The sequence below is a fragment of the Crocuta crocuta genome, unplaced genomic scaffold, assembly GCF_008692635.1.
Source record: "Crocuta crocuta isolate KB4526 unplaced genomic scaffold, BGI_CrCroc_1.0 scaffold209, whole genome shotgun sequence".
Classification (NCBI taxonomy): domain Eukaryota; kingdom Metazoa; phylum Chordata; class Mammalia; order Carnivora; family Hyaenidae; genus Crocuta; species Crocuta crocuta.
In genome coordinates this window covers 6,006,419-6,031,293 of record NW_027551566.1, presented here as the reverse complement: position 1 = coordinate 6,031,293, position 24,875 = coordinate 6,006,419, and the positions used below count along the sequence as shown (strand labels likewise).

Below are 24,875 nucleotides of genomic sequence, written 5' to 3'. Positions count from 1 at the left end.
ACTTCTAATACAGGTTTCTTTGTAATGGAAGACACTTACTGGTATATGAGAACCGGTCTGTCTTCTTTCCTTCTCCAAGGTTTACATCCACACAAATAATCAATGTTCTATTGAAATCAGCCAAATAGCAACTGTGTTAAATGTAACAAAACTAGAAATCTGAAATCTGAAGGCAGCTTTTCAGTATATCTCTTCCCAGGGCAGGGGCAGGGGGAGATGTTCCTGCTTCTTGCTGCATTATATTGGACTTTCAAAAAAATTTTGCAAGCAAAAAATATCTATATAATTCTGTAAATTGAAAGAAATTAAACTCTTATTTTTCCCTCTTGAAAAAGTCTAGTCTTCAGGCTTTTATTTGACAATCACATAGGGGCCAGTGTACACTTTTTTTTTAGGGAAGCATTGTGTCCTGAGATCAATAAATCAAAATCGGATTGCCTTCTTCTCACAGGTGAATTGTTATCTTGCTAGAGAGATTATGTGGCAGGATGTCTAGTTTGGTAAAGTATGTGAACAACAACAACAAAAACGAATTAAGATTTCTTTGCCTGAAAGGGAAATTCTGGATGTTCTTTTTTTCCTGCTATGAAAGAGTTTCCTGAATTGTCTCCTAGAACAAGAGATTAAATGTCAAGAGATAAAGCAGGTGCAAGGCCCACTATTCAGTGTCCTCTGAGTCCATTCTCTCACTGGAGGTGCTGCTTCCACACAAGGAATGAAGTCAGCTTGACAACTACAGAAGGAGTACCTATGACAGCCTGAGAGAAGAGGCAGAAAGGCAGCCAGAGGCCTAGGGGGTCTCATAGTTGTCAAAATTCTGGAACGAGCAAGACATTCTTGCCTATGGAAGAGACCAGGATGCCTCAGTCCAGATTGTCAGTCAAGACGAAAGCAAAATTCAGCAGTCAATCAAGCTGGAGAGCAACAGGCCAGTGAAGGAGTTGGGCCTCCAGGGGTTCAGGAAGAAGACTGTCCAGTGCTGTCAGCCTGAAGAGACTGGTGCTACAGCATGAATCTAAGGAGATTCCTGAAGCTTGGAGGATGACATCATCACAGACCCAATCACTGTTGATTGACCACCCTTTTAGTCCCAAGGCCCCCAGATCCTCCATGGGCCCAAGGAAGACATGAAACTTTATGCTGCTCATGTTTGAAATCTTTTCCATGGATTCCAAACCAAGCCATCATGTACTTCTTTTTTTTTTAATATATTTTTTTTATTTCTAGGAGAGAGAGAGAGAGACAGCGTGAGTAGGGGAGGGTCAGAGAGGGAGGGAGACACAGACACTGAAATAGGCTCCAGGCTCTGAGCTGGCAGTCAGCACAGAGCCCGACGCGGGGCTCGAACCCACGAACCGCGAGATCATGACCTAAGCGAAAGTCGGACGCTTAACCGACTAAGCCACCCAGGCGCCCCAGCCATCATGTACTTCTAACTCCAGGAGGAGGAGTTCCAGGGTGACATTAATTTGGTTTTCCAGATTAAAGAGAACTCAGAGTAAGCCCATCTTGAAAAGGATAATTAAACCACCAAACTCCAACTCTAAAATATCTGGCATAGTAGTATGGTCTGTGCTATAGGACCCTGCAGACCCTGTGGGAGGGGAGAGCCTTAGCACATCACCATTTCTACCAAGCCTACTGTCACTGACCACAGAGAAGTCTCTGAAATCAGACAGGGACCTACTCTCTTCATTGTGAATAATTTTGTGCTACCTTCCCCCACCCAAGCCATCCTAGGGATGTGAAAGATATCCCAAGCATCCCAAGCTGCAGTCCTATTTCAGCTTTCTCACTACTATCACTGGTGTTGGGCAAAGTATTAGGAACAGCCCAGGAGTGGAGTTAGGAGAACTTTTAGTTCCAAATTCTCACTGGGGGCCTGGCCCAACCATGCACTTCCCTGAGTCCCTGTGTCCACATCTGTGAAAGGGTTTGGTTGGATTGGAATATGGTCAAAGGTCTTTTTTATTTCTGGAAGAAAACATTCCCATTCAAACAAGAAATAACAGACGTACAACCTAAAAGAGGAATAAAGCCCCTAAACAGCAGAGGTTGGCAAGCATAACATCAACTTCTCGGAGATAACTTTGAATTCTCTTTAGTAAAAGGCTCCTGGCAGAGTTTAATAGCAGTTACATATTTAGTTACATATTTAGTGGATGTGGCCCAAACAGTCTTTTAGGCTGTGTGTGTGTGTGTGAGTGTGAGTGTGTGTGTATGTGTGTATGTGTTTTGCTCTGGTAGTGATAATCTCTAACTCTCAAAAGGCATCAAAATGGTTAAATCCAAATAAACTCCAAGGTTAAGATCCAGGTATCTGTGATAGGGCTTTGTGAAGAAAAGCTGAATGAAAAATGGGTTTGAGTTTAATACCAGGTGTATTTGAAAACTTTTCCTACTAGGAAGAATTGTATCTTTTTTTTCTTTTCTAAAACTAAAAAAGACTTAGAGTTGAGGGGCCAATACCAGAAATGGAATTATTGTAGCAGAGCTGAACAGTTCAGAGCCCTCTGATAACCATCCTCTGTTGCTTCTGTAAATCTTCTAGTTATTTCTTGGATGCAGCTTTCTTCCTGGGCGTAGATTTCTAGTACTTTGGTCATGAACAAAGGTGATGCATTAGGTCTTATTAAATGTTCAGAATAAATTGTGCTATTTAGGAAAATGTAACATACAAAAAGGGCAAAATCTAGTGGAAATAATTAAGGAGTCTATAATTAAGGATGTATAGGATTAAATTATCCTTTGACTTAAGAGCTATACACTTAATTGTGCAGGGTTGCAACCAAAGCTGTCAGAAGCACTTACTTTCAGGAGCCTTAAGTATATGACGAAGTTTGTGAGAATCCAGCTTTGGTTATTGCCAGCAGTAAGTTCCTTCTTTATGAAAGATTTCACATAAAGAACCATTGAAAAGCCCAAAGCTGCCCCACTGTGGCTCCTTACATAGTTAAAACCCTATTAGAGTAAAGGAATCAAGGGACTCCTCTGGAAAAAATACATATCTCTGTGTTCACTAGGACCCTGCTGTGTGCAGATTTATCTGGTTGCTGCAGAGAAACAAAAGCCACAAAGGGTGTGTGATGGTGTGTTGGGCGGGGAGGAGTTTGAGAGACACCCAATTTGTATTATTTCTGCTGGAAAGACCCTGATCTGAGACCAGCGCTGGCAGCCCCCAGCTGAGAAGGGCCTCCTTGTAGTCTCCATCCCTGCCAGGCCCTGGAAGGGGTGGGTAATGCATAATGAGGCTGAATGAGAATTAGATGCCTAATTGGGGCCTGAAAAAGGGAAAGAAAAAGCCAGACATGTAGAATGTGATCAGTATCTAGCTCAGTTAAGCCAAACATGACAACACCTGGGAAGCCTTCCGTGGTTGTGATCATGTACAGAGGAACTTGAATTGCTTTTTAGATTTTGTGGGAGCAGCACAACCAGCAGGGGTGATGGAGGAAGAGCAAAAAGGGCCAGGCCCAAGTCTGGCTGAAGATGTGAAAAGCTGAGTCTTTCAGATATTTTACAGACAGGAGATATTTCTACCTATCCCAATGCTTAGCACAGGTGCAAAACATTTGAAACAGTCTCAGACATTCAGCTCCAGCTTAAATGCTATCTCCTTGTCCTCCAAGATTTTTCTTTACCCCCTTTAGAAAAGGTGAATCATTCTCTCCTTTGTGCCTCGGCAGTTCTTGGTAATAATGTCATTTAGCTTGTGAGCAGTTATGTCTCTCTCTCTCTCTTTCTCTCTCTCTCTGCTCAGCTAGGTTGTAACTCCATGAAGGCTGCAATATGCCTCATTCATTTTTACCTCCTAACCCATGGTAGGCACTGAAATATCTAGTGACCTTTTTTTTTTTTTGCTTTGCTTCCTAAATATTGGGGTTTTTTTCCCTGTGGAGTAGTTATTCAGACAATAACCAATGATGCATTTCCAAACCATTCTCAAAGGACTGGTTTGGAGGCATATCATTTGGTAAAACATAAGAGAAGAACTTGTAGACATTAGGATCTCATGCCCATGCCCAGCTACTACCCACTGCCTTTCATGTCCTACTAAAGACACCTTCTAATTTTCATTAGGGTAGAATATTCCCAATTAATATAAGAAATGTGTTGCCTTGGAAAGGGTGTCTTGTATAAACATGTGAATTTCCCACCTGCATGATCCTATCAGCTTAATAATTGATTATTTGACTCTGGAGAGGGAGTCATGGGCGTGTGTCTACAGTGTTTGTTCAAGTGACCAAGAAAGATGGTGTGGTCAAGTAGTAGTTTTAGCACAGAGGTTTTTCGGAGAAATTAGACTGGGTAGGGAACAGATGGTTTACAGTTATGCCTTTGTCCCAAAGAAGAACGAACTGAATAGAAATCAAGTATATCAGTCTGATCAGGCTACCATAATAAAATACCATAGATAAATAATGGAAATTAATTCTTAGGTTTCTAGAGACTAGGAAGTCCAAGTTCAACGTGCTGGCCAATTTGGTTTCTAATGGGAGCTCTCTTTCTGGCCTGTAGATGACCTCCTTCTCACTGTATCTTCACATGGCAAGGACATGTGCCTTCTTATAAGACCACAGTCCTACCAAATCATGGACATACCATTAGGACCTCATTTAACCTCAGTTCACTCCATAAAGGCCCTATCTCCAAGTATAATTGCATTGGAGATTGGAACTCCAACATATGAATTAAGGGGAAAGGAGACAAAAAATTTCAGGCTATAACATCAAGCCTATAATCAGAACTATCATTTGATAAATACTCCAAAAACCAGCTACCAAAAAGGTCAAGTGTGTGTGACACATGTAGGGGAAACTCAGTCACACAAATCAAAACAGTCTATGCACTTGGTCTTGGGTTAAAAATGATAGTGTGAAATCCAATTTCAAACCTTATTTCCCCCCAAACTTAACAATATGCAGGGAGATAAAGAGATAAAACAAGCAACTATAGAACATCAACAATAACAGTAATCAGATAAAAGAATGGGCTGGTAGCCAACAAAAGAAAAGATACATCTCCAGAAATGCTGAAAGCATGAGCCTGGTATTGCCCCAGTCTACCCCCTAAATCTACCAGGCTCAGAAATAACCCTGAATAGGATCTTACTAGCCACCATTTACCTCCCCAACCGGGAGAGAAGCAGCCCTAGGAAATCTCCACAAAGCTATACAGTCAGTCCTGAGCACCTTTTTATTTCTCCCTTCCCCAAAGAAACAGGAAACCCTTCTGTAATTCTCCATTTCAATTATCTCCTGCTGAGAGGAAAATGGGAGAGGAAAAGCAGACCAATAACAAATGCCTAGAACTAATTACCTCTAGCAAAACCCAGGAATTTCACCAAATGAAAAACAAAAGAGAAAATCAATAAGGCAAGATCTTTGGAGTGTGCAGGAAGCAGGGGAGGAGGTGTTTGAGAAGCCCTGGTGCAGCCTCCATGAAAAAGGACTCCCCCTACCTCAGGAGTCTGCATAGAGTTCTTGTATAGTTTATTTATTCCCTGGTTTGGGAGGCTGAGATCAAAACAAACAACATCAACAACAAAAACAACAGCAAGAGAGAATAGAGAAACCCAAAGACAATCTGTCTCTCTCTCTATCTCTTGCTGAGAAATCTAGTACAGCTGATGTGGTAAGTGCTGTGGCTACTTTACACCTCCTAAAGAAAGTCCGCAAAAGAAAACACTCTTCTAGGCAGTTTCTGGAGGAAAAAACAGGCCACAGATACCTTGAAAAAGAAGAATCACGCTAATGAATACATGTCACATATCTTGCCCTGAAAGCAATTGGAAGCCATGACAGAGAGGAGGAAGGAAGGACACCAGTGAGCATGCAAGCCACCCAAACACAGATGAAGTTATTGTGGAAGAAAGCTTAACTCTAGACAAAGATTATAATTCCCTACACGAGCTATAAAAGAACTTGAAAAGAACATTAAGGATCTTGATGTTAAGGTGATAAAATGGCATAAGGATCTGAAATGTAGAACGAAGGAGACACATTTTCAGCCATTAGCAAAATAAATCAATTAAGAACAGCAAAGACCAAATCACTGACAAAGAAAAAAAAAGGCTTGAGATTTTCCCAGTGAGAAAGACCACAGAAAGTCTAAAACAATTTGAGAAAAAATGATGTATATAGAAGAGAGAAGGAGTAGATTGCTCTGTGTGGGAACAGTTGGTATCCCTGGAATCTAGAAGTCAACATATAGTAGTCAACCCTTTCCTAAAATGAAGGGAAACCTGAATTGATGATCTAATGGGCAGACCATATCCCAAAAAGTCAGTACAGAAATCTCCCCATAAGAACATATCTTTAACAAATTAATTCATTAATATTAATAAATAGATTAACTAAAGAATTAACATATGTTAAAAAAATAGGCACAAATCAAGCTCCTGATTTTATAGCTATGAGTGCTATGGGACAAAATTAAGAAGCAATTTCAGAACTGAGTCAATTAAAAATGTATTCTTAAGAGTGGTAGCTATTGGGGCGCCTGGGTGGCTTAGTCGGTTAAGCGTCCGACTTTCGCTTAGGTCATGATCTCGCGGTTCGTGGGTTCGAGCCCCGCGTCGGGCTCTGTGCTGACTGCCAGCTCAGAGCCCGGAGCCTGTTTCAGTCTGTGACTCCCTCTCTCTCTGATCCTCCCCTGCTCATGCTGTCTCTCTCTCTCTCTCTCTCCTAGAAATAATAAAAAAAAAAACGTTAAAAAAAAAAAGAGTGGTAGCTATTACCACAATAATGCGGCATAACAAGTCATCTTCCATCTTATGGGCTTAGAAAAGTAATCAGCTATGTTTTGCTCATGGATATGAGAATCAACTACATTTAGTCTGGGTAAGGAAGAACTGGTTATGCTATGAGTTGAACCCAGGTCTTAGTCTCCTTGGATCAGCTGTTCCATAAAACATATTCTTCTTGGGGTAAAAGGCAGGAGTACGAGAGGCCAAGCTCCAACTGTACAAGTGTATTTCAAGCCTCTGTTTGACTCACCTCTGCTAATATTTCATTGGCCAAAGCAAATTCCATGGCTGAGTCCAATGTCAAGGGACAGCAACAAAGACTCTCAACGTGGTAGAAGATAGGAAGTAAACATTTCTGAATAATCATCTAATCCACTACATTAACAGTGAAGTTGAAAGATAGATGAGGCAAAAGTTGCCAAGATGGTTAGAGAATACCACTTTAAGTTGGGTCAATACCACTTTAAATCCAGACAGTCCCTGTTCTCCATGGCTGTCATGACCCTTATGCAATCATATACTCTGAGAAGTAATTATTTGCCATTCTATTTGTTGCATGGAGTTTATTGTCAACACAAATCTCAAAAAAAAAATGTCAGAGGATCCTCCAGAATCTCTCCTTGTTCATGTATTAAAAATCTGGTTAATCTATGTGTATCTCAGCACCTTTTCCATATGATGAGAGCTGATTAATTTATTACTTTTTGTGTAATACAACTGACCTACAAAAGGTTACCTAATCAAGGCTTTGAGGAGGACAGTTGCTGTTGGTGATTAAAAATGAAAAAGGTACTGAATGTCCCAAACACTTTCTATTTTAGCATCTTTCAACTCCTGCTAGGATCCCTGAAATGTACCTCTTGTTTGTGTTCTAAGCAATAGCAATCAAAAGGGGGGAAGGGACAGGCAAACTGGAATAAACAAGCTGTGGAAGCGATTTTTGTTTTGATCACATTCTGTCCTTTATATGAAATGGACTCATTTCTCTGGACACTCAGTCGCATTGCCCAGCAGGGTAGAAGCTGTTAGGATAATACCAGTTCCATGCCACACACATGTCAGAGTAACAAATGTCTGTCATTCCTCTCCCTCTTCCCAAATACACCATGCATGCGCATCCACGCATGCACACACACACACATACACACACTTGCACCACTCACTACATGCAGTCATATATCCCTACCATATGCACATATCGTGCATGTTCCTGGTGTTTAAAAATTTAATAATGCCTGTCAAACATACCTTTAATGTCTTTGGAAGCCGATCTAGTAGATGATGCCTGCCTCTGCTCCTGGAATGCAGCAATATATAGAGCTACAACTTTGATTTCTGTTTTTATTTCTCTGTATTATGGATCTCAAAACTGCCATTGCATCTCAGGCTAATCTGTGCTGATATGGTGACATAACCTGAGATTTGTCATATGAATATTTTGTAATACAAAATAATAAGGTTGAAAAGACAAAACATAAGGCAAGCATCTAAAATGTTTACTATTTTTTTATCTGCCTTTGGTATTTTGCTTTCTTCCACTTCTTCCTTCATCTCTCACTCAGTTCTTAAAAGTGTTTTATATGCTCCTTCATTTCCATTGAGCATTGTTGTCGAAGGCTGATTCCGGCAGGTCCAGGGGTCCCTGAAGGATGGACGGTGTCGGCAAGAGAGAGAGTGAGAGAGCCCCGAGATTCTTTCTGATCACCAGGCAGGCATCTCTGACCTGTTGGTTTTGGTGTCTTTATTTAAAGGTTCAACCACAATATGAGGTCAACGAAAGGAGTTTCTTTACAACAGAAGGTCTTTTGCGATAACAATTGCCAAATTATTCCAGTCATAGTGAACTTATAATAGAATGCTTTTAGTGGAAAACAGGATAACACATATGCTAAGTTGTATACAGATAGGCTAATAGGATGCCCTCACTGAGAAACAAGATATAGTTTAAGTTGCATATAGATAAGCCACGACCAAGAAAATAACAGGGTGCTCTTACTGAGAAACAAGATAACATATAGGTTTAAGTTGTGTATAGATATTTCCAACATGAGCCAGCAGTGGCAGAAAGAGATATCAGCCTTCACTCCCCATGGCAGGAGCTGCACAAATATTGCTGCTCTTTGCTGTGACTGCCATCCAGAGAGGCTGGTGCGGCTCCCAGCACATTGTCTGACTGACTAGTATCCTACTTATCAGATAAAGAGATCATGATGCCACAAGAGTTTCTCCATAGTAATATTCCCAAGGGTATTATCATTGATAGTAATGACGTTGAAAGAGATTTCCTGAAAGAATCAGCCACAGGTAACTTTAGATTCCACTACAAACAACAACCCTGAGGGGAAAGTCAGAGAAGTAATGTTTAGTGTCAGGTCAATTAATTTCCCTTTCATAGTAATCATTTATTATTTAAAAAATAACAATAATGTTATGTGTTCATTAGTTCTGATGGAGTCGCAGAGAGTTAGACAAGGAGTTAGAACATTTTATAAGTTAGACAAAGAGTTAGAACATTCTGTAGACATTTTAATAGCAAAAAGCCAAAGTTTTTAAATGCTGAGATTTGGTAAAAGTTATTCAAAATATTAGGTCACTAACAAGATATCCTCTTAGGACATATTTGTTTGTGTCTTGCCCATTTTCTGTTGGGTCCCCTGTCTTTTCTCTGTTAGTTTGCATGTTTATTTCTTTTTATATTCAGTAGAAGAGTCAGTGATACATATCACAAATATCTTCTTTCACTCTGACTTATTTTGTACTCTCTGATGGTGTGTTTCAATAATTTAATGATTCTATCTGAAGTGTTTTCCAGATTACCAGTCTTTTCCCTGATGACTATTGCTTTATTTTTCCTGTGTTAGAAATTTTTGCCTAATGATGTGAAGGTCTTTTTCCAAGTTACTTTTCACACTTAGTTCTAAAATCTACCTGGAATTTTTTGAGTATGGTGAAAACTTTTCCTTCAGTGTAGGTCTACCCTTTTTGTCACTGAATGAATTCCATTTTTCCCCTGAAATTGTTTTGCTTCAAATTCAAATTTGAAAGAACTTGTTTTGGCATGAAATTTTGCACTGGTGACCTTTTGTTTAGCACTTTGAAGTTGTCATTGCATTGTTTTTGTCTTCCATTATTTTGGCTGAGAAGTCATCTTGTAAGTCCTATTGTTGCTATTTTGATGTCAATGGCCCTTATACACTGGATAATTTCATATTTTTTCTTTAGTTTTGGTTTTCAGCGGTTTTACTGACCTGAGATTTGCTTTGCATTAATTCTGCTTGGAGATCATAGCACTTTTAAAACAGTGGTTTGATATCTTCCATTAATGTGGGGAAATTAGCCATCATATCTTAAATATTGCTTTTGCCACATTACACATAGGATAGACCCCATCGCATATATCTACTAACTCTTTTCTGTATTTTTCATCTGTACTTTATATTTTATATTTTCTGCTAACCTAGCTTTCAGTTTTTTAATCCCTTCTCTAGCTGTGTCTAATGGCTACCAAATTCACCCACTGATTTAATAACTTCAATTATAGTATATTTTTCAGTTCTAGAATTTACACCTGACATGTTAAATAATGTCTAGTTATCTTATAAACTTCTTTGCCAAAGAAATTCTCCAAATTGAGACCTGATTCTTTTTTTAAAAAGTGTTTATTTTGAGAGGTGGGGGAAAGAAGCAGAGAGAGAGCAAGAGAAAGAATCTCAAGTAGGCTCCACACTGTCAGCACAGGGCCCATTGGAGGCTTGATCTCATGAGCTGTGAGATCATGATCTGAGCTGAAATCAAGAGTCACACACTTAACTGACTAAGCCACGTAGACACCCCTGGCATCTAATTCTTAAACGCATTAATCACTATTTTACAATTGTGTCTACAGGATCTAGACCTCTAACATGTCTCTATATGTTGTCCTATTCTCTTGTTTGTTTTTGTTCTTCTGGAATGCCAGGTAATTTTTTATTGAATGCTGGATACTATGTAAATAATTGTAGTGATAGCTTGAGGTTCTGGGTGGTTTTATCTCATTTCAGAAAAAATTTATTTTTGCTTTTGTTTCTGACAGGTCAGTAGGATTAAGTAGAGCACTACAATACAATCAGGACTGAATTGATTAAAAGTTGGACTTCAGGTTTTTTTAAGTTTATTTATTCATTTTGAGGGGAAAAGGGCAGACAGAGAGAATCCTGACAGCATGGAGCCCAATGTGGAGCTCAGTCTCACAAATTGTGAGATCATGACTTGAGCCAAAACCAAGAGTCCAACACTTAGCCGACTGAGTCACCCAGGTGCCCCTGGACTTTAGTTTTTTAAGAGCTGGTCTATATCAAGTTTATCACTGTCCCCAGAATATAACCCTTCAAGTGGCTCCACAGAAAACTTGAGGTACTTTTCTAGGCACCTCTTCCTTGGTTAGCCTTGATCTCTAAGCTTTGTCCCTCCCCCAAGCCTCAAAAGCTATCTGGAGGCTCTGTTCAACTTCATGGCACAGGTGGAATGTCAGGCTCATTATTTCATACCTCCTCGAGCTTGTGGTGCATTGATGCCTCTCTAGTGAGTGAAAATAGTCTCTTAAATAATTTCTCCAGTGACTCTAGCTGTTGTTGGTAGGAGGGTTAGTCCACATCATGGTAATTCACGTAAGGTTGAAATCCCTTTCTCAGTGTAATTTTAATTTACATTTCTTTCATTATGAGCAAAGTGAACCACCTTTTCACATGACTAGAGGCCATTTTAATTTTTTTCTATGAACTGTTTAATTTCTTGCTTAAATTTCTACTTAGTTTTTGATCTTCTTAATCTCTATTTTTAGAAGGACTTTATATGTTAAAGATATTAACTCTTTGTCTATGATAAAATGTATAAATGTTTTTCCTCAATTTATAGTATTTTCCTTCTAAGTATTTCTTATGGTATTTTTTCCACCCAAAAGTTTATTATGTTTATATAATGTCAAATATTTTCACTTTTTTCCTTATTCTATTTTGAAGCGTAATTAACCAAGATTTCCTACTCTCAGCTTAGAGAGATCCATCAGTGATTTCTTCTGTAATTGTGTCTAAAGGAATGTGTTGATGGGAAATTGAAAATTGCCCACTTTCCAGAATTGGTAGCATTAGAAAGGATATGATATGCTTTTAAGTCCAGCTGGAAGGTTCAAGTGTTGTTTTCCCTTTCCCAACCTTATCCTCAGGAACAAATGAAACAAGTTATGGGCAGTTACTTTGATATTGAAGGCTTGGGATCTATCAGTCATTTTTTTCTTCTGTTGTCCTTTTCCTGACTCTTTTATCTACCCTCATTTCATCAATGTTACTTCTACATTGACATCTCCCAGATATCCACATGTCTAATCACAATTCTCTCCCTCAGGACTGGATGCAAAAGGTTGTTTGGCATCTCTCCTTATATGACCCTGTACTTCAGACTTCAAATCTAAAATGGCTTTCTTCACCTTCCCTCACTCTGCTTGTCTTATATGTCTTGAAGTACTAACCTCCCTACCACCCACCCACCAAGGCTCAGAGATTGGTTACCTTTGAATCATACTTCATGATTGTCAAGTTCAGTAAAACATTACCAAGAATGCAAGTTCTATCCTTGAAGATTCCTTCCTCGGAAGAGATTATAAACTATATCTTCACCATCCTTGATTCATCCTCACCAACAGGCACACCAAATTTAACATACCCTGAGCTCCATAAGTACTCATGTAATGAAAATGAACTCAGCTTTCTGCTTTAAAAAAGTATCTAGATAATAAAAAATTTTAAAATTATTGATTTCCAGACCTTATCTGTATCTGTATTTCTAACTGCTGTTGGTCTTCAAGTTGTGATAACATAATAGATATTTAACTAAGAGGTGAGATATTATTGTCCTTCAGACTATCTGGAAAATTTCTTCACTTACTACTATATTTAAGCATGTTATATAACTTTAGCCACAGCCAAATGGATGCATGCCCTATGACGCTGTGCAAAATAGAGATCAATCACCACAAAAATTAACTAAAGACGATTCTCAGCAGTTCAAAATGGCAGCATCTGAGAATGTCTCTTAGGAAAGCATCTAGGCCATTCATTTTGTGTTTAAACAAAAAACCTCACTGCCAAGAGAATGAATCTTCCAGCTTTCAGGCATGCCTAAGGCAAAACAAGTTTTTCCCCCCTCTTCAAAGTTTAAGCTACATAAATTCACACACACACACACACACACACACACACATTTCCCTAGATTTAAATTGTAGGTTGTTCTGATTAAACCACGTTTCCCTGCTTTCATGCTACCAGATTTTTAATATGAAAAACTGTGTTATGTATGTACGCGATTATGTCACAAATTAAAGAGAATTTAGAGGACAGCACTAAAGAATTCAAGCAACTCAACCCACTATTTCCTCCCTTAACCTTTCCTGCAAAAGAAATTGAATCCCAGGAGTATTTTTAAATTTAAGAGGGCAATGGAGGGTAACAGAACAATTGGCCATCAGGTTGTTCTAATTCTCTATTAATCAAGGACTATCTTCTTTCTTCCAGCTCAAGGCAAGGATACACCTAGTGTTCCTGTGCAAAACGAAGGCTCTGGCAACACAGAAAACTCTCCAAGTCCTGATGGTAAATTTCTGAGCTATTTGAGCGCATGCAGACTACAAATCTGACACATTTTCTATGTGTAATCTAGGATTAAGGGAGCCATCTATGTTATGAAGCAACATATTCAGTTAGAACAAGGTAAAGTTCAAAAACCATGTTCTACTAGGAATTAATAAAATTGTGAGACTTACAATAAAACTGATGCTAGCTGTTTTAGAACAGTACGTGCCTCAGTTTCATCATAGCTCATAATACGGGAGCCATAGGGGGTAATTCCAAGGGTAACTGGACTGAAGTCCAGGTGGTGAAATTTACAGGAATACCCTTACTTACACAAAAAATACTTGCCCAAAGTTATCCCTGTTCTACAGGGATTCAGGAGAGCCCCTTTGAGCTAAGGTTATCTTGGACTTTCAACACCTTACCTCACTGTATTACTTCAGATGGCTTGGCCAAAAACATCGTGAATCTTTAAAAGCACCTTAGAAATCAGTTTACAAAAATATTTCTTTATTCACATCTCATTTTTTTTTATTTTTTTTTTAATGTTTTATTTATTTTTAGGAGAGAGAGAGAGACAGCGTGAGCAGGGGAGGGTCAGAGAGAGAGGGAGTCACAGGCTGAAACAGGCTCCAGGCTCTGAGCTGGCAGTCAGCACAGAGCCCGACGCGGGGCTCGAACCCACGAACCGCGAGATCATGACCCAAGCGAAAGTCGGACGCTTAACCGACCAAGCCACCCAGGCGCCCCTATTCACATCTCATTTTGAAGGCATCTAAATACTCTGAACCTCAGGAATATGAATATACCTTTGCCCCTGTACAACGATGCTGGGAACACTTTGAAATATTACTTGCATTAGAAAAACAATTATTTAGGAATATATGATTTAATAAATATTTGATTCCACAGGCCCACAGAGCTTAGAAGAACCAGAATTGGTTGATGATCAACGTTTATATATATCTTGCCATTTGGGTCATTTTAACCAAAGGAAAAAAGCAAATTGCTCTGAGCTGATAATGACCTTGGGAAAAATTCAGCCACTGGTAGAAATTACTTAGTGGTTTTAAATAGAGTTTTCTACACTAGGCATTACACCCTACTATAAGCTTTTCATCACCTGAATTTCCTCCCTTAATTATAAGCCCTTCCATACAAACTAGGTTTTTTTTCACTCATAGGTATGCATTACCTAAGAGAATGTTTTTCAACCTCAGATCCATTAAAGGCTACCACATGTTAGTCATGCTCAGTTGAATGAAACCTGCCACAGCCTAGTTGTGACATTATAGACATGGTTCTTTACTAGTTCTTTACAAAACATGTTCTGAAAAACAGCAGACCCATGCAACGCTTATTGAATAAAAGGGAAATAAATGTGAAAAATACTAAGCTTTACCTCTCACTTAAAGATTCGTCATGCATATTGCAGACTCTCAGAAGGCTCAGTTGTAAAGAAATGTATTAATGTTGCTTTTCCCAAACTTATTTGATCATGGGATGCTTTTTATATTAACATTTGTTAATAGGTTTTAGAACCAGTAACCATTGGGTTGGAGGAAGAAACAGAGCAAGAATGCTCTCCTATATTTTATTCAGCACACTACCTCACTGCGATGGGCAACCTTACAATAATTTTGCAGACCAGAATAGAAAGTACATGTATTATTCTCCTTATATAGGTAGCATTGCTGCATCTGGCCAGTGTATATCTGGGATTTAGAGTAAGCTCACACATCATTAGAGAGCCATGATAGTTTGCATGTGGAACAGAGACCAGCTTTTAAAACCTTCCTCTTTAAGAGAGAGTTGGTTGGTATGCCCTTCAATATCATTTCCTCTTTCAAGCCTCTTTTGAGTGTGAAAACCAGCGTCTGCCACTATTTTAATTTAATCAAGTTTTCCTGTTTGAGAAAAAGAGCTTTGGGTTGTTGATTTATTGTGCCAGTAAATGAAGACTACCCAAGAAGAACAAAGGTTACTTATTCAGCTTACTATAACAGTGCCATTATCACTGGTGTTGTTTGATTCAAAGGCAGGCAGGGATGTGGGAAACCTTTATTGTTATCAAAAGAGAAGATTCCAAGCATCCTCTGACTGGAGATCGTTGGCATGGGGCAGCTGGATTTGAGCTACCTAGAAGTGGGTGATTGGTTGGCTTTCCTTGTTTGGTTTGTGTTCGAATATTGGCCCAGAATATGGTGGAGCTGGCAGTCACTGTCCAAGTCCTGACCATTCTAAGCTATAGCTGGATTGCCCAGGCTGGTTGCTGCAGAGGTTTTTAGTCAGTTATATTGTTATAGATGGTCTGGCCATTGTCATTTGTATATTGTCTCTCTGTTCATAATATGGGCTCTGATGCTTTAAAAATATCCATATAATTAAACCTACTGACTTTTGAAATTTTCCGGAGCAACTTCTATGCCTGCCTGCTCTGGAATACTTCTGGACAATGTCTTTGATTATGCATTCTCTTTTTATGCAAATGCTTACAGAACAATGCACACAGTACAGTAAAAGCACACATTTTACCATTGCTGTGCTATCTGGTTAGATGTTCTGCTTTTCTATTGCATGGTATCTGCTGCTGCACCCGTTGGCAAGTTTACAGGGTCTGTTTCAAAATTCAGACTTGAAAACAGCAAACCAAACAGGCCTACTGACATTGCCATTTTAGTGAGAGCTGCTCACCTCTCTGCACGTCAATGATCTGTTTTGCTTTGTTTTCTTTTTATTTTCTTAGACATCTATTAAGGCCTTTGAATTTACCTCAGGATGGTAATAAATGCACCCAAAATGTCAACCCAAAAATCTGGTATAAAACAACAGCTCAGCTCCTATTGTTCAGTAAGAGGCAATTCTGCCCTCCCTGGCCCCTGCCAGCAAAAATCTATAAGAATTATTCCCCAAATCTGGAGTGAATGAAAATGAAATGAAAAGAGGTACAAGACAGGAGAGTAGGAATGTAATGATTCACAGACCATCTTAATGGGTTCAAGAGATTTGGGTTTAATAAATATTTAACCTTTTTTGTTTTCCTTTCTGGTTACAGTTGAAATGAATAGTCAGGTTGACAGTGTAAATGACCCAACAGAGAGTCACCAAGAAGATTAACTAATAGGTAAGTTGCCCCTGTAGTGGGGTTTTTAATTGATTAAACCAGCCATGGGAAGTGTTGTAAATGGTATATTGGATTTCCCTTGGTTCTGCCAAGTCCCACAGTGTGGCTCGGGCTATACTTTAAAAATCCTCACGCCAAGTAACACCGTGGAAGGAGAAAGGATAACCCCATAAAGCTCACCATGCTTCGAGGGTAAAAAGATAAGCCACAACATATTCAAATGTTCAGTTCCCTGGTTTTCTGAGTTTGAAAACAAGAAAAAAATACTTCCATCCATTTAACCTCCTGGCCTCCTGGGCGGATCAAGTTATTTCAGCAACCGCTAGCTGATTCGGAAACATGGCTTTCCCAGAAGCTACCTGCTGAGTTGTTTTTAACAACTAACACTAAATAATAGTTTTTAAGCATAACACTAAATATCTCTCTCTGGAGAATGTGGAAAGGCACTTGAGTGTGGGCAGAAAAAAGCCTGACTTGGGTCCTATTCTGTCACATGGCTACCTGTGGACCCATGTGTCTACACAGAGTTTGTTGAGTTTAATGAGCTCTAGGGAACTCCCCAAGAAATCATAGTCTGGGACAATTTTGTGTTTAGGAGTTTTTCCAAACCACCATTCTAATCTCTCCTCAGAGACTGAAATTCATCTAAAATGATGAGCAGTCTGTAACCCTTTTCCATATCTTGAGGGCTGGTGAAAAGAATGAGAGAAGTCATGCTTGGTATTTTGATTCCTAGCTAAAAATACTAATTGTGAAAAAAAACAACCATGAAATAGATGGATTGTGGGTCATCCAGGATAAGGCACAATTGTGTTAACACCATTGCCCCTTAGCATCATCCTGCACTCCCCAGCATCTTCTTGGTAGGTCTCCGCACTCTCCCAAAAGACCATGTTGCACCAGACTTGGGCTCCAGCATCACAGCAGAATAATATATGAAAGTAGGCACTTGTCCTTCCCATTATGGTCTTGAACATCATTTAAAACTAAATATAATAGTGTTTGTGTAATACAAACGTATTAGCTACACATGTATAGTATAGCTCTGATAAAAAGAATAAAACTCATACAAATATGGTCTTAGAAGCATTTCTCCTTTTTCTAAACCTTGCTCATGTATTTAAAATTATCCTGTTAGGTTGAAGAAATGATACAGTAGAGAAATTTCCATTATAAAATAATGAAGTGAGGCTAAACCTGAACAATTTAAATGCAGGTTCCTCAGTGTTGCCTTAACTTTTGCCTCTTTGTTGCCAACAAACTATAGACTTCTTTCCAGAATTTTTCTTATAGACACTACTATTTTCCTTTATGATCAAAATCTAATAAAGTATCCAGATCAATGTTTTCCTTGATAATGTCAAAATATTTTCCTTGACCATGAAAATGAATCAGTATCTTTACCCAAATCAGTAAGTTGTCAAAACTTCAAGTTCAATATTAGTTTAAGGAAACTCAATTCCAGAAAGGAGAAGTGACTTGCACAGGGTCACTTGAATGATCAATGGAAGTTCAGATACTCCCAAGACAAAGTTATTTGATGACACCATACTGCTCCCTAAACAGTAGTGAGTTTCTGAACACAGTTGTCATAGAGAACAGTATGACCTGAAGAACTTCAGTAATTCTCACAGAAATATTTAGACAGCTGAATTTGTAGAGGTTATGTGGCAGTTCAAAAGAAAGAAGGAACTTTTAGTTCTGTGTATCACACATACAAGGAAATTAAAGAAATACAGTGAAATCGAATTAGAATTACAGAGTTCCATAATATGATGCAAGAATATTTTCGTGTTGTGTAATTTATAATTGTAAAGAATCAGGAGTATCATAATGATAATAGGGGAATGACTCAGCAAATCAACAGAACACTCTGCCAACATAAAAATAAGCTTTCAACAGGTATTTGAGGTCATGTAAAGGTAGTTAAAGAATCTGAACCTTTGCTTCTAGAGAAACATGGCAGGCTGAGTTTGCTGGCGACCAAGGTGTATTTTAAGAGGACTTATAACTTTCACTTTTACACTCTGAATTCTTGCTCTTGGAATCCAACCATCCTGTAAGAAGCTCAAACACTACTATAGAATGAGGATGGCCCCATGGAGAAAGACTCTGGATCCTTGCTTACTGAGAGGCCATTTTGGATGTTCTGGCCCCAATGGAGACCACCTGGAGCAAATAAACTGCCCAGCTGAGCCAAGGCCAGACTATAGAACCATGAAAAATAACAAACCATGATGCTTTAGCCACGAAGTTTTGGGGTAGCTTGTCAGTAGCAACAAATAAATTGGAAAGGTGGGATAATACAGAATGTCTACTAATACAAATGTTTAGAAATGAGAAGTAAATTATAACAAAAAAAATGTTTAAATACCTAGCTCAACTGACATGAAAACAAAGGTGCCAGATATAGAGAGGAATTTCAAATACAAAGCAATACTGTGGAGAGCTGAAGACACAGTAGCCCTAAGGGCTACAGATTGCTTGTCAATGCAGAAATAGACCCATGGCTAGATCCTTGCTTCCTAATGCCCACCTAGGACTTTGAGCCGCTCAAGGTAAGAAATTAGAACTGGTAACTCTACCTAAATAAACCTGGAATTTCCAGCTCAAGAAGTTAACAAGGAGCCCTGTGTCAGCCCAAGGGTACCACGTGGGGAAGGAAAAAGGCTCCTATGACAAGTAAAAAACACAAATACACCATGAATTTGAAACACAAATTTATGCCATCCAAAGTCACACAGAAAAACACAGACTGAGAAGTTAATCTAATAGTTGACTATAGGCAGTACTATCCCTGCTATTGATAACACATTGAAATGTGAACCTATCTCTTGGAATTCTTACAAAAGAAGAAAAATTCTCTGAAGATGAATTCACAATTTAAAAACCTATAAACCACACAAAGGAAATGACCCACCATGAATGAGAATTGGTGGGGAAACTTACAGGATGACTAGTGCTATGATAATTTTAGAGTAGAAAATTCTGAAGATCTTATAAAATAAGTACACTTAAATGACAAAAAAAGATAAAAGGTAGATATAAAACTGTAAGAAAAGAACAACACTCTGAAAAATTAAGAACCATTTGAAAAAGCAAACAGGCAGATGATGATATGAATGACATATAAAGAGACATGAAGGCTGGAAGGAGAAGGCCAAGACGTTTGTGCTCAGTACAAAGGAGTATCTGATAGTGTCTGAAAGATGATGGCTGAGTATTTATCAGAATTGATAAAAGTCATGAGTTTTAAGTTCAAGAAAGAATAATAAGTCCCAAGCAGGACAGACTTAAAATAAACCCACATACAGGCATTGCATGACAGCAGAGACAGTGAGAAAAAAAAGTGAAACAATTAGAGGGAAAGGAGAGTTAACCTATAAAAAAGTAAGTGTCATATGGACAGCAGGCTTCCCAACATCAAGAATTTAATTCAGAAGATAGTGGAATAATTCTGAGTTTTCAAAACGTAGATAAAGACAATTATCAGTGTAGAGTTCTCTACTAGTTTCACTATCATTTAAGAAGATAATAACTGCCACTTGTAGGAAGAAAAGTTTGCTACTCACATACCCTTTCTTTAAAAGCTACTAAAGGATGCATAACACTAAGAAGAAAACTGAGCCCAGAGGAAAGAGTAAGGTGCAGGAAACAATTGTAAGCCAAGGAAAATGGTAAAAACAAGGCAAATAAAAGTAGATATTGACTACAAATTTATAATAATAATCAGTGGGTGGCTAAAAACAGGTAAAACAAAATTACTGTTTATGTGCATTTTACTTTTTTTAATTTTGGGGTGCTGGGTAGCTCAGTAGGTTAAGCATCCGACTTCGGCTCAGCTCATGATCTTACAGTCTGCAAGTTCAAGCCCTGCATCAGGCTTTATGCTGACAGCTCAGAGCCTGGAGTCTGCTTCAGATTCTGTGTTTTCTTCTCTCTCCACCCCTACCCAAATAGTGCTCTCACTGGTCTCTCAAAAATAAATAAATATTTAAAAATATTTTTTAATGTTTTTTATTTGACACAGAGAGAGAAGAGAGGGGAAAGGGGAGAGAAAGAGAGAGAGAATCCCAAGCCGGCTCCATGCCTAGTGCAGACCCTGACACAAGGCTTAATCCTGTGACCCTGGGTTCATGACCTGAATTGAAATCAAGAATCAGATGCTCAATCCACTGAGCCATCCAGGCACCCCTATGTGCATTTGATAATACACAAAGTAATACTACATACCTTCTATTATTGTGTATTTGTGAGTAAATATTTGTGTAAAAGTATAAAAATGTGCAAGTTGATTCACACTGATACCAGGATTTGGTGATCTCTGGGAAGGAAGACAAATATTTTTTAACATACCAAGAATTAAATTAATTTATCTATAAATAATTTACCTGCAGTCTTTTATTTTTGAAAAGTAAAAATCGCAAGAAAATTTGAAAACTATTAGCACATATTAATCTGGATAGAGAATATATCCTAGGTATGTTATACTCTTTATAAGTTTCTTTATGTTTGCAATTTTCAGTTTTAAAATGAAAATTTATAATTGTATATATATGTGTGTAGAGAGATATGGAAAAATACTATAAGGAAATACTCCATAGTATTAACCAAAAAAGTTATCGTCAATGGAGGAATGATATAGGATTTTTCTTATCATTTACTTTTGGCTATTTTAAATACCATCTGCAACAAGCATGATATTGCTTTTATTTACGCATACACACTTCAAAGAATACTTTTTAAGAAATTCATAGGACACCGGATAGAAAATCAACTCAGAGATCATCCGCTCCACTCTTCCATGTAGAGACATAGTAATTTATAGTGATAGAAATCAGATCAATTGCTGGTTCCAGCAGGAGTGGGGTTGATAGCTGGCAAGGGTACTTTTGGGGTGACGGGAATGTTTTATATCTTGATAGTGGTGTAGGTTAAACATATGCGTTTTGCAAAACACATTGAAGTATGCTTAAGACCTGTGCATTTCCCTATACATGGATCATATCTCACCTTTTAAAATCTAAAAAAGTAAAGAATATTGACTCTTCTAAGGCACAGTATCTTCTTAGAGTTCTGTCTCAGGTGGAGGACACAGCAGAAACTTAGTAAGTAAGATCTCAAAATAGTGGTATAGTCATCAACAACTTTTGCAAATCTGTATTATGTGAATTGTTACTATTATTTCTGTGTGGAGCCCTGGAAATAAGAGCATATGAATGGACCCAAGAAAGGAGGACACAGCAATTCAGGATTAGGTCTTTCAAAGACTACTTTGAAGAGTTAATTGTCCCCATCAGCGGAAGCAAGTCATCAATGTGGCAGACATTTACTAGCAGTGATTTATATGCTCTTTAAAGATACCCTGTCCCAGCAATCACAGCTCAGATATCCAAAGCTCTTTGATAGTCAAAGAAGATATTCCTAGGCTTGTTTGAAGGATAAGAAACATTTAAATGACTGTGTTATAAAGATATGCCTTGCTAAGTCTATGAAATCTATTATCTTTAATCTAACAAATGGTTTCTCCTTGTCTTTGGCAGGGGCACAAGATGAAGCAAAGGAACAAAGAAATGGAAGTAAATCACAGTCCTCAGCATTGCAGGCCTCTCCTGGCCCTGGGGGGTGGGTGTAGAAAGACAGTAGTGCTAGCTGTGGAGGAGGGGGTGGGGGGGCAAGTCCCAGGGAAGGACAGGGAATCCTTTGCTCTAATTTCTCCAGCTGCATTTTGTTCTGTTTACCTGCAGAAAAAGAAAGGAAAAAAAAAAAAACCAGAAAAAAGTTTCCTTTAATTTGGTGAAGGGACCCATGTTAATGCATTTTTCAGGCGCTATCCCTGTAATTTCTGTTTTTTCTCTCACGACCTTTCCCAGGGTCACAGTGGCACCGTGTAACACTCACATGTGTAGACTGGCCCCTGTCCGCTTTCTCGATTATTTCCCAAAGCTGGTCGATACTGTGGTTTCTTCAAAGACAGAGATAGAAGATGATTGTTTGATAAACTGCAGGCTAAATTTCAGGTGTCATCAAGCCCAATATCAGTATCATGCACAGACAAAGGAGGCAGGGTAGAAAATGGGCAAAATGCTCAGAAATCACTTGGAAAAGGGTCAGGGCGATGAATTGAAAATGTTTTATTCAGGGATTCCCAAGGTACAATTCTGTTCCATGTGGTTAATGAGGAATGTGGAAGCCCGATTTAATCCACAGCGGAAAGCAGAGACATAACAACAAAGGCAGACCCTGGCAGCCATCAGGGTCTTTTCCTTCGTAGCCAGGACAGCAGGTACCTGCTTTGACCCTGACTTTCAACAGAGTTCACCTGGTCCATAAGGTCTTTACTGTGTGCTTCAGCGTAGAGCTCACCACCGAGAGAGGATTCTGCAACACGGTTCTAAGGGAAGACACTTTTCTAAGTGTTTTAGTTAAGAGAAGGAGCTGCTGCATTCAGACCCCAAATGTATGCCAATAAATAGTAAAAGTCCTACTTGAAATCTCTCCTTCTATATATGCTTTTCATAAAAGAACTTTTTGTCTTTAACCAAGGTCTGATGGCCCGCAGAAAGATGCTCATTGAAGTCAGAGGCAGTTTGAGGTCTTGCTTGTAGTTCTGGCTTACTTTTAAATGGTCCGGTTTGTTCCTGTCACATCCCAAACTATTCTGATGGCTCATCCCCTCTCCCAGAAATCCCTTCATTATCACCTTGAAGGGGAACAGCAGTATCAATAGGGCAAGATCCCCGTGGTACAGTAGGCACAAGGGATGAGGGGCCCAGGAGGAAATCAGAAGTTGTCACAAATGTCTATCCCAGAGCCAACATGACCAGTGACCCTCATGAGGCAAAATGGCCTCCTTCCCATAGCCCGCCTGGGTTCTAAGAATAATATACTTTTTTCTGAGGAAACTAATATCTCTTCCTGCTTATCTTCTTAAATTCACCTTCTTTATAAGATCTTTAAAACTGGAAGATATACATAGAGAAAGGAGAAAAATAATGGCTCAAACTGAGTATTTCTAACATAAAAAGGTGTTCTGTTTTCTAAATATTCCATGGAGTTCTTCAGTTTTGATCTTTCCTCCATGGGAAACTCACCGTCTTATCTTTCTATGAATTTTGTTTTGGCCTTTCTGAATCTGTTGCCCCTTTGGATGGCTTATTTGGCATATTGGGAGATTTAGCAAGTTATATTTCTGTGTATGCAACATGTTCTAACATCCTGTATTTTTAAAAACAAAACTGCTTATCAACCTAGCAGCAATGATATTTAAAGGACCTCATGATTTTGGAACGTGGCTATTTCTTCTTCTGCCACTGTTCTACAGTTTGCTATGGAACTTTACATGCCCCCTACTGCATTAGACATTGCTTTCTAGAAAAGCAAGAAAAAGTCCCATTTTATGGAATCCAAGAAATGAAGCCATATGAATATTGATAGTTTCTATATTTCATGCCATCTTTATAACTTAATTGAAAGTCACCATCATTCTTATTAAGGACTTGACAAGTGCGATATGCTAGGAGCACATTGTCCTGTGACTCAAATGTTAGTGCTACTCATTCGGTAATGAGTTATGACTGAAAACAACATGAGGAGACAAGAAAGATGGGAACTTCTCAATGGACAATGAAAAAAAAAGAGACTTTTTGTCCCTGTTAGGAACAGTGGAGATTGAAATTATTTTAGTCAGGGTGTTCTCTTTATCATCAATGACAGCCATTTTATTCATTTATTTTTAAATGTGGGGTGGGTAGGAATGGGAGAAAGGAGTTCTCTGCCTGAAAACTGCAGGAAAAGGAAAGTAATCTTTGAGAAGAAAACTAAGAGAATGAGGAATAAATATCATCAGCCCCACTCCTGAATGTTTCAACTTTATCTTCTGATTAAATTGTGTTTCCATCTTTGTGTATCATTATGCCTTTTGGTTGCTATTTGGCTATAAGATTTTATGCTTTAAAACAATGGACTCACTTTCCATTTCAATAGTAAAGTATTAAAAAATCTAGCTGTTGGCCAGATCGAAGACACCTCAACACAGGGAAACTTTTTTTCGCTGGTGCTGTCATTGAATAGGCTATCCAATAGAAAATTCAACAGGCTGGTTGATTCTCCTGCACATGAACCCTGGGTGTAAATTTTCAGCCGCATTTCTGCCAGGTTACATGGCATGAAGAGTTACAGGAGGGAGAGGGGGAGAAAAATAGCCCCATATTAGTCATGTTTGCATATAGAGGATCAAAGTAAGCTTTCAACATAATACAGGTATCCCTGCTTTTCTGAAATCGCATTATGCCACTTTGCTTTTATGAAAGGCCTACATTAGTACCCTGCTACCATGAACCTAAAGAAATCCGAAGAGGGTTTTGCTTTTATGAAAAATGCAAGCAGGGAGAGTGACACC

General features: G+C 38.7%; 1 protein-coding gene across 1 annotated transcript in view; it reads left to right on the top strand.

Annotated features, from left to right (window-relative positions):
• LOC144220084 (ADP-ribose glycohydrolase MACROD2-like) overlaps positions 1 to 22,082 on the top strand; it is a gene marked incomplete at its 5' end in the record, with an annotated part of 169,628 nt that extends 147,546 nt beyond the window's left edge. Inside the window, 3 exons of the mRNA XM_077750223.1 lie at positions 13,294 to 13,371; positions 16,406 to 16,474; positions 22,018 to 22,082. Of these exons, the coding sequence (XP_077606349.1) occupies positions 13,294 to 13,371; positions 16,406 to 16,467 (140 nt within the window). The remainder of the gene's footprint in view (positions 1 to 13,293; positions 13,372 to 16,405; positions 16,475 to 22,017) is intronic.
• Positions 22,083 to 24,875: the final 2,793 nt, after the last annotated feature.